At 43.3% G+C, this 17,500-nt stretch overlaps 1 protein-coding gene across 1 annotated transcript in view; it reads right to left on the reverse strand.

Moving 5' to 3' along the window:
• The window catches only part of LOC138977886 (orexin receptor type 2-like), a 33,791-nt gene that overhangs the window by 2,307 nt on the left and 13,984 nt on the right, over positions 1–17,500 (reverse strand). The window contains exon 2 of the mRNA XM_070350491.1: positions 1–6,645. This exon is cut by the window's left edge and continues 2,307 nt beyond it. Within this exon, the coding sequence (XP_070206592.1) occupies positions 5,425–6,645 (1,221 nt within the window). The 3' untranslated portion in view covers positions 1–5,424. The remainder of the gene's footprint in view (positions 6,646–17,500) is intronic.

Raw genomic sequence — 17,500 nt, forward strand, 5'->3', positions numbered from 1 at the left:
TTACAGGACCTCTGTCAATTATCTATCACTATTTAAAGACGCCGTCCTTTACACACCTGATTTTCTCAGACTTGTGGAGGTCTTAAAATGGTGGTTCCACTGTCATACACACGTGTCATCACAAAACGAGCAATTGGTGTTAGAACACGAGATTTCTTTAATAAAATCTTGTTTAAACCAACACGAGAATAAAATCATTCTGTACAGCAGGCGACAAAGTCAATAATTAAACACATGTTAATTAAGTTAAGACACATAAACACGCCACATGTTTGGAGGTTCCTTGAAGGTACCCTCAAGCATTGTGTAAGACATTTTGTGCAAAAAAACAATTTCGAGAGATTCCAACAAGATTACTATAAGCCGTCTTGTTTTTCTCTGTCTAACTATCGCTTAACGCTTTAATTATTGTCACACAAGATTTTGTTTCTATTTTTGCACACAAAAATATCCCGACAAATGAATGTCCATCAAGTAATTTCAACAAAGAATATAATTTATTGTCCATCGTATTTTTTTTTTAATATTTCATATTTGTATTGTTTTCTTCTGTTATTTGACAGGCAAAGCTTGAAAAAGAAAAATATACCCAGAGATTCAGTTCGGGGTGATATGCATGCCAAAATGGTTCCATATCCATCTCTTGTTTTATGTCTTGTTATATATTGTATAACACTATCCGAGATGCTATGCTCTTGTGTAAGAAATATTCCGAACAGTTTTTATCACACACAAATCAGACAAGAATAGCAGATGCGACATAATACGTTTAAATCCGAGTCTCCTTCTAGGCCTGTTTGTAAGGCCAAACAAAAATATATGTTGGCTTGGGGTAACCCGACCGACCCTATTTTTTCCCACAGACCCTAACACTTTTTTTTCATTTCTCAAAAAAGAAAAAAAAAATTCACATTTTGCCAACCATACCGAGACTAAGGGAAGTAACCTCCTTTAACATCGACTAAATAAAAAAAAAATTAAAACAATTAAAAAGCCGACCTACCGACTATCTTTTTTGGTCACGTTACCCTAAACCAACATATGTTTTTGTTTTGCCTAATGTATACTAACCATGCTAGCAAGCAATTCAAAGCAAATTGTTCGCAGTTTGATTCATCAAACAGCACGGGCTTCTGAGACAAGGCCCGTGTTTATAATGTCCGAATCATGCCACCAGTTCGGTGTATATTGTTCACATTACTTCTTCAAAAACGTTAGACTTCCACAACTAGTGTGTTTACGTCATGCATTTTCTGTCATCTTGTGCAAAAGAGCGTCCAAAGTCGTGTTGACGAACTTCTTGACGTTCTTAAAGAATCACAATGCCAAATTACCAAAGCATTGCCGACATATTACAACAGTCTGTGTGGATGCATGCCAGTTGTATTGAGTACACAGAGCACGGTCACAGTGTTTCGAGGCAGTGTTATCGTGCCGCACGTGTAAGTGGGCCTCTGACCTAGTTGTACTCAACAGCGACATTACAAAAAGTACACACGGTATATATGTATTCACTTAGCGGTTACTGTCGTCCCCAGGCACCGATGCAGTCAAAGGAATCAGTCACCTGTGTTTTTCTACTCTTTAAACAAAAGTATTCATCGATGATAGCTTCTCCTCTTGATGGTGCGGCCTTGACATAGTTTATCGGTGTTCAACAGAGAACAGAACACCGATAGATGGCGCGTTCACCTATTTATCAGTGTTAGCATTCAACTCCACGTCACAGAATATGAAAACCATCAGTCGTATCATCAAAAACACTGTTCTTGATGACATAGTTTATCAGTGTTCGACAGAGAACGCCAGAACACTGAGAGCCAGTGTCTTCACTAATTCATCAATTATGAAATTCAAATCCACGTCGTGGAATATGTAAAAGCATCAGTCGTATTCTCAAGAAATACTGTTCTTTGTGGTTACTTGCGTTTCCGTTTTTGCGATCTCTATTTATCTATGGGAGTCTGCCTTTACGGTCCACTCTTACGTGATCTCATTTTTAGAATACGAGAATAGATCACTCTGTTCAAAGTCAATGATTCAACAAATGTTAACTAATTGTCCTTTACGTGTGTCCCAGGTCAGCTTGTTTCAGACATGTTGCCTTGTCCCCAAACAAAAGCTGCAGGTATGCCATGAAACGTTACTCGTCTTCCCCGTCAAAAGTGAAGACTACACTTCGTCTTCTTCTTCGTTCCAGAGCTGTTTACTATCAAGATCGTCTTATGGCGAGAGTTGTAGGTACTACGGTGAAGGCTGCTCTGGCATTATATACATCCCTCTCAACATGCCATACTTTTCCCTTTCTTTGGCCTGCTGGACTTACAACGTGAACGAGAGGATGGGTGACCAGCACTGCAAGAACTTCTGGAGACAACACGTCACACGTAGAAGCAAAAGACAGTCGTAGCTGCTTCATCCCGCGTATCCCACAAACGACCCTCCAATCGAGGTACCGACCGGAACTGTTCGTCCTACTTCAATGCTACGTCGTCCGTTGCACACTGAACGTCAAATATGGGTGGTGTCACGCGATTCAACAATCCTCCTCACAGAAGCAGGATGAGCTACTTCTCAGATGAATCCAGTCTACAATGTCAACGAAGTCAGACTGGCGTTTCTTGCATTCCTGGACCATTCTCAGCCAATTACAGCATCTTCCAGTTTTGAGAAAACTTGGTAAAGAATCAACTCGAAAAGTTTGTCAGGTGTTTTATGGCTGAGCCACAAGACATTACCATGCGCTGCACGAACCATCTACCTCTACAATCTGGCCAGCTTAGTGCCAGAGCTCAGCCATTCAGTTCAAGCGCTATCCCGACGACGCTGCTGTTTCCGAGTGTCACATTGCTGCTACTGAACATCTTACATCAAGTCAGTGTGATAAAGCAATTCGCAGCAGTACAGATATTTGCACTTATATCCGAGTGATACAGCTGTCCTATTAACTTCCTCTACCTGTAAGAACCACAGCGATGTTGCAAGCTTAATGCAATCAATACGTCTGTTGATGCGACTCCCAGCAGCACACTTGTCAGCTTCACCGTTAGGAACTGTGAGAGAACAACATTGTTTGGCGTTTTATATTCCTCCCAATGCTTGGCTTCAGAAGCGAGCCTGACAAAGCGATATCTCCAACGATAAAGCTGTCAAGATATGCGTAAGAGCCACACGGATTGGCGCTTTGCAGTCGTTCCGATGCTTGGCGTTAGCAGCGGGTCAGACGAAGCGTTATCTCCATCGTACAAGCTGTCATGATCCCAGATACTTCGTGCGTAAGACCCACACAGATTGGGGCTATACTGTTTTTCGAACACCAGATGACACAGGCCAGTCGAATGAATGTATATATCTCAAGCAGCATGCCTGTCAGAGTCATAACTAGTCTCAGTGGCAAAAACCTCAAGGCTCTCGCAAGGCGTAGAGGCAGTAACACATAATAAGAAACATCTTCAGACGTGGTGATCCGATCGGATCAGATGAAGTTACAACTATCTGATGTGTGGACAAACCTCAAGATTCTTTCAAGCCACCTGAGGAGAAGTATCAACTCAAAGTGTGGCGCACGGATCTCTTGAAATGGAGTATCATCGCAGCTGTCAGAGTCACAGCTAGTTCCAGTGTGCGCAGAACCCTCAAGGTTCTTGCAGGACTTTGAGGCAGTACCGAATTAGAAGAAGAGTAGTATATCCAGACGTGGTGAACAGAGCTAGTCAGCTGAAGTATCAATGCCTTTGTCAGAGTCACAGATAGTTCTTTGTGTGAGTTCGACCGTAGCTTGTTATTCTGTAAAAGCTACAAGACTTTATTTTTGCCTTTAGCAGTTTGTAGAGCGAATGTGTGCGAGTACGACCACATGAAGCTGGTTAGTTTTACGGGCCACAAGTTTCGTGCTAGGCTTATGATTAGTGGCAGAGGCCTACCAAGCCTGGTGCAAAAAGCCAGTCGGATGAAATACAACTGCAGCCATAGCCAGCCACAATGTCAGTCACGAGATCCTTGCATCGTGAAATGGCACCAACTTGTCCAAACTGCGCTACCTCCAACGATAAGGCTGTCAGGGTCGCAGCTATAACTGTGAACGAGCTACAATGTTCTTGCAATGCTGATTCCAATGGTGCATGGAGCCTGTCGTGTCTGTCGGAGCCACGGTGCACGGTGGTTCTTCGGTAAAATCTGAGTGGCTGCAGTACAGTCAACCAGGAGAAGCACTCTATCAGAGCCTCATGCACGTGCTTCAAGGAGCCAGTCACAGCTATCCACCTCCGGGACAACCTGTATCTGGCCTGTCTGAAAACACCTCCGCGTGAGGGGTTTTGCTGCCAGCGCGGTAAAGATAAAGAGGGAAAATGTTCTCTGCCCGCGCGGCAGCAAGCAGGATGTCTCTGAACTGTATCGAAGTTACAGCTAGGCACTCTGTGAGAGGCCAACTCAAGGCTTTGAAGCGCGAGCTATGCAGAAGAAGCACTGTCTGAAAGCGTGACGCACATAGTTCAATGAGCCAGTCACAGCTATTAGTGTTCCAACCCAAGGCTTCGAAGCGTGAGCTAGGCAGGAGAAGCCCTGTCTCCAAGCCTGATGAACATGGTGCGGAAAGTCAGTCAAAGCTGGGCTAGCCCCAATGTTAGCTACACGCTCCATGCAAAGAGTTTGAGGCTTGCTGTAATCAGGAGTTACACTGTCTCAGAGCCTGATATTCATGGTGAGTTAGTCAGGAGTAATTCTGTCGCAAAGCGTGATGCAGATGGTGCAAGAAGCCAGTCATAGCTAGTCACTGTGTTAGCAGCTACAAATGTTTTGAGGCTTGAGCTGGTCAGGAGACGCACTGCCTCAGAGCCTGATACACATAGTGCAACGAGCCAGATTCAGCTATCAGAGCTACAGATAGTCACGCTGCAAGGTTTTCGTACAAGGCTTTGAAGCGTGAGCTAGCTAGGAGAAGCACTGTCTCAGAGCATGATGCACCTAATACAATAAGCCAGTCACAGCTGTCACAGCTACAGCTAGTCACTCTGCAAAGCTTCCGCATAAGGCTTCGAAGCGTGATCTAGTCAAGAAAAACTCTTGTCTTATAGAGCCAGATGCACAGCTTGCCACACATTCCTTGCAAGGTTTAGCGACATAAGCTAGTCAGGAGAAGCACTGTCTCAGAGCCTGAGGCACTTGTTGCAACGAGCTAGTCACAGCTAGTCACACGGTCCCAGATCCGTGCAAGGCTTAGCGGCATGAGCAGTCAGGAAAAGCGTTATCCCAGCGCCAGTGGCGTTCAACACTGCCGGGGCCACAAGCAGTCAGGAGAAGCGTTATCCCAGCGCCAGTGGCGTTCAACACCGCCGGGGCCACAAGCAGTCAGGAGAAGCGTTATCCCAGCGCCAGTGGCGTTCAACACTGCCGGGGCCACAAGCAGTCAGCAGCGCGTGCCAGTCATGTGCGGCGGCAGCAGCAGAGGTCCCGCTGGAACACTCGCTTCAGCTCCTTGCGGAAGGCGTGGTTCATGAAGGCGTAGATGACGGGGTTGGCCACGTTGTAGATGAAGTAGAGGTAGAAGACAACGATGTGGTAGGAGATGACCTTGACCGCCATCAGCCATGCGGGCAGGAAGGACACGATGAAGACCAAGGTCACCACGAAACACATGGCGGCGGTGCGGATGTTGGCCAGGAAGTTGAAGTCACGCCGTTCCTTGCTGGCTTTCTTGTCCGCGCAGTTGAGAGATTGCGTCTCGCTGCACCCCACCCCGTCGCCTCCCCCACTGTCTTTCCCTGACCCTGACCCCGTCCCGGAAGTCGTCCCATTTCCGCCGTTGATGGCCGGTGCGCCGTTCTTGGCGCGCAGCTCGACCGCTTCCACTTCCGTTTCCATGGTGACGGGTGCCTTGCTGGCGGGGCGCGAGGAGCGCTGTCGTCGTCGCCATTCTCGTCGCTTGACGACGGAGCGGTAAATGAGGGCGTAGATGATGAGGACGACGACGAGGGAGAGGAGATAGAAGGAGGCGTAGAAGCGCTGGAAGCTGACCAGGAAGTCGAAGGGGATGATGTCGGTCTTGAAGGTACACATCTCCTGAGTGAACCCGCTCCCCACCTCCACCTTCTTCACCGCCACCTCCCTGCTGCTCCGCCACACGTCCCCCAGCCCACCTCCTCCTCCACCCACTCTGCCTCCTCCCACGGTGGCGTTGTAGTTGGTTATGGCTATGGCGCTGCTGTCGTTGCCCATAGTGATGGTGGTGACGGTGCTAGACGCTGCCACGACATCACCAACACCACCAGAGTCCGTTGCGTTGCCCAAACCACCACCACCACCACCACCCTGCTCCATCACCCCCTGCCCGTGAGCCAAAGCCACGATGATGCCGAGAAAGAAGGAAAAGACGCACAGGCAGCAGACCGTCAGTCTAGCTCTCCTAGGGGTGATGGCGTGCAGGAACGGGTGGCAGATGGAGAAGTAGCGGTCCACGGCTATGGCCACCATGATGAAGGCTGCGAGCGGAACGTTGAAAGTGATGAAGAACATGTAGAGCTTGCAGAGGAAGTCGTAATGCAGGTCGTTGTTGGTGGCGGTCATGGTGATGGTCAGAGGGATGATGACCGAACACGTGACGATATCCGTGTAGGCCAGGGCCAGGATGAAGATGGTGGAGGTCACCTGTTGACCAACAAACAGTTTGACGTCAGCACAACACGACATGACAAGACCAGACCAGACCAGACAACCTACAAACAGTATGACTTCAGCATAACACCAGACCAGACCAGACCACACAACCTACAAACAGTATGACTTCAGCATAACACCAGACCAGACCAAACCAGACAAGACCAGAGACCAGACCAGACAACACACACACAGTCTGACGTCATAACAACACGGGACCTGGCACGACAAGAGAGGGGAAGAAGACAGAATACATGACGAGTAAGGCAACACGACCAACACTACACTCAAGACTATAGATAAGACAAGAATTACAGACCCCCGAAGAAAGCTGCCAGAACAAGATAGGTCAAGACAACACAAGAGACAGGAGAAAAGACAAGACAAGACCATCGAGACAACACGAGAAAACGACCGTTAAGACAAGACAGGATGGTAAAGTCCACTGCGAGAACAGGACAAGTATGAACAACTCAAAAATTAGAAGAGACAAGACAAGACAAGATGAGAAAGTCCACTGCGAGAACAGGACAAGTATGAACAACTCAAGAATTAGAAGAGACAAAACAAGTCAGGAGCAAAAAAATGTCAGCTGTCAGGATTGGACCTAGAAAGTAACCACAGATACATAACAAGTGATAAGTTGAGGGGCTGGTTGGTGTGGCGCTCGGGATTAAGCTCTCCTACTGCCTTTTAATGTAACACAGGAAGAGAGATCCCCTACCCACCCCCACCTCCACTCACCCAGGCAGTATCACGTGCCTGTGGATGTACCGCGCACAAGTCAGAATGACCAAGCCGGCATGTACACGTAGAGTTGTGCCAATGCTTACAACCTCCTGGCGTGTCTTGGACAAGAAGCTGAACACGTGATACAGTGGAACCGCCCTATCAAGACCCCCACTTCAGTGTAAGTAAGACTCCCTCCCTTGTAAGACTCCCTCCCTTTTAAGACTCCCTCCCTTTTAAGACCCCCTCCCTTTTAAGACCTTGTGTTCTCAGGTTTTCTGTTCAGAACCTCTGTAAATTTACCACCCCCTCCTTTTTAAGATCTGATTTTTTTTTAATTTTTGGGAGGTCTAAAAAGGGGCGGGGGTGGGGGGAGGGGGGGAAGGGGTTCACTATACCATTCTTCCCTTGCGAACCTTCATGTATACCACCAAAACCATCACCACTGAATCACAATGATAACAAGTCGCGTAAGGCGAAATTACAACATTTAGTCAAGCTGTCGAACTCACAGAATGAAACTGAATGCAATGCAATTTTTCAGCAAGACCGTATACTCGTAGCATCGTCAGTCCACCGCTCGTGGCAAAGGCAGTGAAATTGACAAGAAGAGCGGGGTAGTAGTTGCTCTGAGAAGGTTAGCACGCTTTTCTGTACCTCTCTTCGTTTTAACTTTCTGAGCGTGTTTTTAATCCAAACATATCATATCTATATTTTTTGGGAATCAGGAACCGACAATAAATAAGATGAAAGTGTTTTTAAATTGATTTCAAAATTTTAATTTTGATCATAATTTTTATATTTTTATTTTCAGAGCTTGTTTTTAATCCAAATATAACATATTTATATGTTTTTGGAATCAGAAAATGATGAAGAATAAGATGAATGTAAATTTGGATCGTTTTATAAAACAATTTTTTTTTTTAACAATTTTCAGATTTTTAATGACCAAAGTCATTAATTAATTTGTAAGCCACCAAGCTGAAATGAAATACCGAAGTCTGGCCTTCGTCGAAGATTGCTTGGCCAAAATTTCAATCAATTTGATTGAAAAATGAGGGTGTGACAGTGCCGCCTCAACTTTTACAAAAAGCCGGATATGACGTCATCAAAGGTTTTTATCGAAAAAAAAAACCAACGTCCGGGGATATCATTCCCAGAAACTCTCATGTCAAATTTCATAAAGATCGGTCCAGTAGTTTGGTCTGAATCGCTCTACACACACACACGCACAGACAGACAGACAGACACACAGACACACACACATACACACATACACACACACACAAACACACACAAACACACACACACACACACACACACACACACACACATTCACCACGACCCTCGTCTCGATTCCCCCTCTATGTTAAAACATTTAGTCAAAACTTGACTAAATGTAAAAAGAAGGTCAATAGTTACTGACACGTTTTATTCAGTACAAAACCAGCATTTATAAGAACTTCGACCTATCGGCTTCTTTCAAAGCGGACAAATCTAATGCACAACTGAAACAATTTGATGATAACTGATGATGTAACTAATTCTAAGATAAACTCGGCAAAACAATTATTGCGACACATGTTGCACCCCAATTAAAGCCACAATTCCCATGTCATTCACAGTTCAATGAAACGACACGGGGGAAGTCATTTGTCAGAATATGTTTTTTGCTGAGTTAAGTAGTTGCTCCAAAAGTGAACGGAGCAAAACAAAGATCAGGTATAGCCATTGTTGTCTGTTGTGTATTCTGAGCATCCCCTTGAACGGCCGATTAGTCGAAGTTCTAGAAGAATGTTTTGTTCTGTTCTGATTTAAATTTTCAAATAAAATTAACTTTCTTGTTGTAAGTGCTGTTCTTGTTTTATTATTCTTATTTTTGAGAAATTAGCATCCTACCCGTTTTGCATCACCACACGACTGTCTGGGTTTTTACACGGGATAAGATAATCCGTCCATGATGACACATGCCTACAACAGCCTGGCTGCGTACTGTAAAGTGTTAGATTTTACGCTGAATTAATCAAAGCATGACCTAGATATCAAATAAAACAGTTACATTGGCGAACGTTTTCTACACAGATTGTAGATGTTGGGTAGGTGTTCTACTGACTTGGTTCTTTGTCGTTGGTGCAGAATACGCAAATATAAGCAACACATTAATAAAACAAGCAAAAGCGTGACAAAGAAATGAAGACAGAAAACAAGCAACACATAAATAATAAAGTAAAGAAATAAAAGAGATAAGTACATAAATAATATAACCATAAATGAACACATCTATCTAACAGTTTATAAACTAAACATGAAATAAAGAGAATAACCAAATCAATCAACTAATAAATACATGCATACAATTAAACATAAATAAATAATACATAAAATGAATAAATAAATAAATAAATGCATACACAAATGAATAAGTAAAAAGAGAAATCAATGAATAAATAAGTAAATACATAAATAGATATAATAAATACATTATAACAAAATTAGAAAAGCCACAAGTGTAGAGTTTCGTGACACAAGGTCCTACATTTACCAACACACATTCTCAAGCTTTCACTCCACCTATTTTAGGAACGAGGCAAAAGAACACGCGAGAAAATAAGAGGAGAAGGGGGTAGGGAATGTGGACAAGGGTGGGGGGGGGGAGGGGGGGGCAGGACACGACACAATCAATGTGACAATTAGTGGAAGTAGGAAGCAGCCATAGATCCTAATCCGACTGTGCGCGCAGGAAAATTAGACCCCTCCCTCCCCCCCCCCCCCAAACCTCCACCCCCGAACTTGCTCGAAAACACCCAAAATGTGGACCTAGTTACGTATTCTCTGAGAGTGCAGGAACACCATCATTCCCTTGTACATCAGAGTAGATCCGCCCAGGTTTATTCGGGTGAGGACATCATTCAGACCTGCCAACGCTTGTGAAATCGCAAGTGCAGCAATTTACATTTGTTTTGGAATGTTCAGCGTAGCAAATGGTGCGTTAGTGCATCATTGTCCAAAATGCGTTCTCACATCCATATTTAGGCTATTCCGGGCAAGAATAAATTGTGACTCTCCACCACAAAATGAGTCGCATGTCACCTCGCGCGGTTCTGCGCCAGGCTTAATATAAGTCCGGGGAGTGTCTGGTAACAGTGTGAGGGTCACCTTAGTCACAGGCTTATAACTCAACAAGTTTTTGCTCTTTTCTAAAACGGTTTTCACCACTGGATAGAGCATAACAAACTCTTTATGTAAATGTAAAAATATGAAAATCATGCAAAGGTGACATGCGACTCATTCTGTGGTGGAGGGTCAAATAATGATGTACATTTTCAAAAAGCTAACTTGGACAAAGAACATAATGGCCGATAGAGAGTGTCTGCATGCAGTGCCACTTTTCAGCGTGGACAATGTCTAATGACACACATTCTGACCGCCGCTACAAGGAATGAGAATAGGAAATGAGTACCAGGACGATTCATTTCACTTCGAAATTAGTCCAGCAGTAGATAGGTTAAGCCTATTGTAACATACTGGAAACTGGTAATCTTCCAGTAGGTATTAATTTAGTTTTACTAAAGCCTGCTGGGACACAAGTAATGGGTTAGTGCATTTGTAAACAGGAATCGCTTGACAAGTGGCCCCCTTCATCCCCCCCTTCCTCGTCCTGATATGGCTCTGCGTAGTCGGCTGGACGTTAAGCAACAAATAAACAAACAAACAAACAAACTTCGAAATTAACCAAACATTGTCCAGCCTGGCTGCTTTCTAGGCAGAGATGAGTTATTATTTTTGCTGAAATGGCTTACACACTGGAACCTATAACTGGAATTGTTTTTTTCAAAATGTAAAATTAATCCATTACAATTAGCATGCTCAATCTCAGCAGTAAGAAACCAGGTTGTTGATATGTGTTTGATATATTTGTTTAAGTGGTATTATGTGGGGGTGTTTTGTCTCTGGGCGGAATTATGCTGATTTAGTAGATGGTCATTCTGAGACAGAAGGTAATTTAAAAGGGTCTCATCTTCACACACACACACACATACAGTAAAGCAAAACAAAGCAACGTAAACAAAATTAAATTAAAAATGCAAATAAAATAGTAAATGATAATCAGATGACGATAGTTACAATGAAGCAAAAATGTAAAGCTAAACACTGTTATTGTAACTACAATAACATAACAAAAACGTAAAATACAAAGGAAAATGCAAAAAGAACTCAACCAAAAAGATAATGGTCGACGAGCAGGGCCGGACCTAGTTCGTTTGAGGGGGGGGGGGGGGGGTGGGGTTTCCAACTGAAGGCAGGTGTCCAGGGGTCGCTGAGGCCCCGGTGGGGTGCAGGGGCAACGCCCCGCTGGGGGGTCTGGGGGGCAAAGCCTCCCAGAAGCCGAGAACATTTTGCATTTGTGAGGTCATTTTGTGGCCTTTCCTTGCAACTGGGAATCAAAATTACACATTTTCAACAGTAACAAAACACGCGGAAGTGGGAAAGGTATAGGGGCGAGCACTCAATGATCTCACAGTGTGCAGTACAGTCCCTTTCCGAAACATCGGTTCCCCGATAGCGCAGATGATATCTTGTTGCAATCGGTTCTCTGATACTATTAATACTAGTGATAGTGTAGCGTGTGACTTGACTTGTGGCCTATGATGATGGACTTATAACGGGGAGGGCAGGCCGTTGTCGACTTGATGTTGTTCATAATTTGAAATAGTTTTAGAAGACCAAATAAACTAAGGGAGTTGGGGGAAGAGCTTAAAAAGTCCACATATTTTATTTTATTTTTCTCTGAGAAACCCAGGACCCCCCCCCCCCCCCCCCTCCGAATCCGGCCCTGACGAGCAAGACCGACACAAAACAAATAGAGGAATTCCAGAAATAAATCTTCTGGGTTTGAACGGGTTGTGAACGAGTTCATTTTCCTTGTTTTTCCTTGCTTTTCCATTATACACACTAAGGCAAGCCACGCGTGATACTGCCTCAGTCTTTCTTTGGAAACAAGGAAAAGCAACTCTTCCACAACCAATGAAAACATTGACAGAATTATTTCTGAACATCGTCTGTTGCAAACTATTGCACTTGTGACCAACCACTACGAGTGATAAACATGCAATCCATAAAGGAAAGTTATCGTTCTTTATCACTGTTATACGATGCGCATGATCAATATTTGAACGTGGTATAGCTTATGTAGGCTTCCCCATTGACGATTTTTAATATGTTAGGTTTATTTGATAAGGAACTAGATAATGCAAATGAGAAGAACTAGAACACTAGAATATTCCGTCTATCTTCTTTTAGTCGCAAACAGCACGGTCAGAGAGCCTTCTCCGACTCTGCAGCCGTTGCGTGGAACTCTCCCTTACTCTTTCCGACACTGCCAAACTTTTTGTTCCTTCAAATCAAACCTTAAAACACACTTCTTCACACAGTATTTTGATTAATTTTTATTTCAATATGGTGCATTTTTGATCAGGTGTTTGAATGTTTGAATGTTTTGCCTGTGTTAGTATGCTTGCAGCTTGTATTGATGTAGTGTTTCGTTGTTCACTTGTGTGCTGAATGCTGCTGCACTTGCTTTTTCGCTTTGCTTTGTATGTATATGTATGTTTTTTTCATTGTAAAGCGCTTAGATAACGTAAAGCGCTCTGTAAATCTCCCATATTATTATTAATATTAACAACATAACAATAAAAATGCACTCACATTGTTCATTGTACGTTTTTTTGTGTGTGTTTTTGGGGGTGAGTACCTTTTCATTGTTATCATGTTTCATTTGATATTAGTTATAAAGACTGCTCGTACATCGAACACAGACAATCATGTTCACACTGAACGCCGTTAGGCACAGTGCACAAACAGGTGCACGTCTGCATCAAACGCACACTTCTCCTCTCGAAAACAAGGTCACCTCATCATCTCAGACCTGGCCAGGATTTTACATAGGATAAGACCATCCCTCTACGTTGTCACATACCATCCCTCCACTTGGTCACATACCACATAGGATAAGACCATCCCTCTACGTTGTCACATACCACATAGGATAAGACCATCCCTCTACGTTGTCACATACTACATAGGATAAGACCATCCCTCTACGTTGTCACATACCACATAGGATATTGTCACATACCACATAGGATGCAGACCATCCCTCTACGTTGTCACATACCACATAGGATGAAGACCATCCCTCTACGTTGTCACATACCACATAGGATAAGACCATCCCTCTACGTTGTCACATACCACATAGGATAAGACCATCCCTCTACGTTGTCACATACCACATATGATAAGACCATCCCTCTACGTTGTCACATACCGCATAGGATAAGACCATCCCTCTACGTTGTTACATACCACATAGGATGCAGACCATCCCTCTACGTTGTCACATACCACATAGGATACGACCATCCCTCTACGTTGTCACATACCACATAGGATAAGACCATCCCTCTACGTTGTCACATACCACATAGGATAAGACCATCCCTCTACGTTGTCACATACCACATATGATAAGACCATCCCTCTACGTTGTCACATACCACATAGGATAAGACCATCCCTCTACGTTGTCACATACCACATAGGATAAGACCATCCCTCTACGTTGTCACATACCACATAGGATGCAGACCATCCCTCTACGTTGTCACATACCACATAGGATAAGACCATCCCTCTACGTTGTCACATACCACATAGGATAAGACCATCCCTCTACGTTGTCACATACCACATAGGATAAGACCATCCCTCTACGTTGTCACATACCACATAGGATAAGACCATCCCTCTACGTTGTCACATACCACATAGGATAAGACCATCCCTCTACGTTGTCACATACCACATAGGATAAGACCATCCCTCTACGTTGTCACATACCACATAGGATAAGACCATCCCTCTACGTTGTCACATACCACATAGGATGAAGACCATCCCTCTACGTTGTCACATACCACATAGGATGAAGACCATCCCTCTACGTTGTCACATACCACATAGGATACGACCATCCCTCTACGTTGTCACATACCACATAGGATAAGACCATCCCTCTACGTTGTCACATACCACATAGGATAAGACCATCCCTCTACGTTGTTACATACCAACAACCTGTCTGTGCACCGTGGGAAACTTTCATGAATCAATGTCGTAAAAGCCACTGGCAGCTATTTAAGAAATTAATTCGTGTTACAAACCCAACTCACCACAGCAAGCCATCAAGGAGTTGATGTTTGCTATGTGACCAAGTGGATGACTGGTCTTATTCCATATAAAAGCCTGGACATATATGAGATGGTGAGGCTAACAGTTTTCACGGGAAGGCGTGAGCCTTTAAGACACGCACAGACACAATTGATAAACACCATGGCAACAGTGAAGGCAAAGACAGAGTTAAAGATACACTCCCTCCCAAGCGAATGATCGTGTTCATGCCACAGATCTGTCAAGGCTTCTGTATGTACCAAGAGCATCCTTCTTCTTAGAAACCAAAAGTGTGTGTGTGTGTGTGTGTGTGTGTGTGTGTGTGTGTGTTTGTGTGTGTTTGTGTGTGTGTGTTTGTGTGTGTGTGTTTGTATGTGTGTGTGTTTGTGTGTGTGTATGTGTGTTTGTATGAGTGTGTGTGTGTTTGTGTGTGTGTGTTTGTGTGTGTGTGTTTGTGTGTGTGTGTTTGTGTGTGTGTGTTTGTGTGTGTGTGTGTGTGTTTGTGTGTGTGTGTGTGTGTGTGTGTGTGTGTGTGTGTGTTTGTGTGTGTGTGTGTGTGTGTGTGTGTGTGTGTGTGTGTGTGTGTGTGTTTTATACTTGTAATCGGAAACACACATTTATTTTTCTTTGACCTGAACGGAAGAATGCTCATGGCCAACGTACATGCCTGGACATCATCTATGGCGATGAACGGCTCAGTCTTCCCAACAAGGAGTGTAGCTTTAAGTACCACACGACAAAGCAAAGCACAATGCGTCTGCACACAGGACGCTCAACCAATCACCAACAAGTGACCAATCACGTGATGCAGACCCACAGACAAAGCATCGGGAAACAGACAGGCCGGGTTTTGCAGACAACTAATGAAATAAGATCAGAGATCAAGACGGAGAAGACAAAACACCGAATAACGAACACAAAGATCGGGGAAGAAGGATACACGGCAAACATTTTGCTACTCCAGAGAGGTTGAACAGAAAGGGCACGTCATTATTTTCTTGATCAATTTATTGATAGATGTATTGACGTATTGGTGCTTTTGCTGATGGTTCTACCAACTCGCCACTCTCGAGTGTGTCAGAAGAAGTAGTGTTTCGTCTTTTTAAAGAATGTTGTACTCAGAAACACAAACACTTTTCTTAAAAGGGGCTTTTATTTTCTGAAGGGAATTTTAACAAAAAGAAAACACAACCTGTTTTTTTTTCCTTCTTCTCTCACAATTCTGTAAGCCCAAGTTGATGTCGTCGTTAGTCCTTGGGAGTGGTGTAAAGAGGGAAAGCTTGCCTCAACGTTGTCATAATACAAACGTTGGTATAAACCCGCGCAGAGGTTTACCAGAAAAATTAATATAACATAAATGGGTTTAACTTTAAAGGGAAAGAAGCGTTGAAAGCACAGCATGCTTATGCATTTTAAAACAAAGTCAAAGCTTGAGAGAATAAAGAGAAAAGTAACAAATTCATGACGAACTCCCCCCACATGTTTCCAACATTTAACAGTATGCAAAAGAATACGGAAATTGCAAATACACTATATCAAGGAAAACACATGAGTTCGGTTGTGTCCATGTTTACGAACATCTCATCGAACAAGAATATAAGACGAATTTCAAAGGGGAATGTTCAAGGTCGTGTCCAGGGCACGAGGAAAGGTCAAGGTCGGGGTGCACAGGGTGAAATCCGTTGGGGCACGTGATAACAACAGGGTGTTTCAAAGAAGAGGAGATGGCCCTGTGCTGCTTGTTGCAAGAGACACGGTAAGCAGAATATATATGTTAACACCACGGCCAGTATAGATAAAGATTTCCAACTGAAAAGCAGTGTTGCATTTAAAAATATTTACATATGTCTGCGTTAGCTGTGAACTGCAAATACACCCGAGTCTTAACGTTGGATTTAAAATCAAATCCAGATTTTCTTTTGTTTCTTTTTTCTTGTTTATTTATTTTTCTTATGTATCTACATGTTACCTTCATTTCAAATAACTACTGCAAGTACAACTACCAAACAGAAGATTCATTTACATTGTATTTAAGGCATCTGTGTGAGGGCAACGCTGATTCACATTAGCTTAACAAAAAAACTGTGCTACTAAAATATATATGTATATTACACTCACACAAGTTTGGGAAGGTTGAAAATGTCGACTTCTTGATAAGAAAAAAAAACTTCGAAAAACGGGAGTCGTCTTGTATTTGAAAGACGCATACTATTCTGGGCAAGTTATCGACATTAACAGAGCAACACGCCTTGGAACTGTCAGAGTATTAAACATTTTGATCCGGGAAATTACTTTGTATAACTTTTGTAAAGCCCTGTAAGAAGGATTATGGGGACGTTTATTTGCGTCCATACAAATAATCGATTCACACATGGTCTTGCTTTTATGCTATTAATGTGTTTTTAATGTTCATTCGTTTATGTTTTTAGGTCCAAGGCGTTATGTTAAAGATTACCAAATAAGTGAATGCTGTCAATTAAGTTCTGCTCACTATTGAATGCGTTTATTTTCATACACAAAACATATGCATTGAAGTAATTGTACGCGTTCTGTTTGGTAGGTATGTATAGGTATAGTGTAAATAAAAAGCGTTGAAATTGGCGAGCAAGTGTTGTCGTTCTAGCACACATAATACCATCTCCTTTCCGCTGACATTGTGCAAGGGTAATTCACATGCGGAGCACACAAATAAAGTTTTGTGATTGTGACAATAGCAAAACCCAGTGCAAACACATACCGTTTGGGATATGGACCGAATCTTTCAAGAAGCAGAAGATAAAGAGAATGGTGTTATCAAGACAGACGATAATTCGTACAATCTAAATATACTCAAACACAACTGTTGTAAGCTTTCTACCGCAACTGCACAGACAGTTAAACACGCTGG

Source organism: Littorina saxatilis, linkage group LG10 (genome assembly GCF_037325665.1).
Source record: "Littorina saxatilis isolate snail1 linkage group LG10, US_GU_Lsax_2.0, whole genome shotgun sequence".
NCBI classification, from domain to species: Eukaryota; Metazoa; Mollusca; class Gastropoda; order Littorinimorpha; family Littorinidae; genus Littorina; species Littorina saxatilis.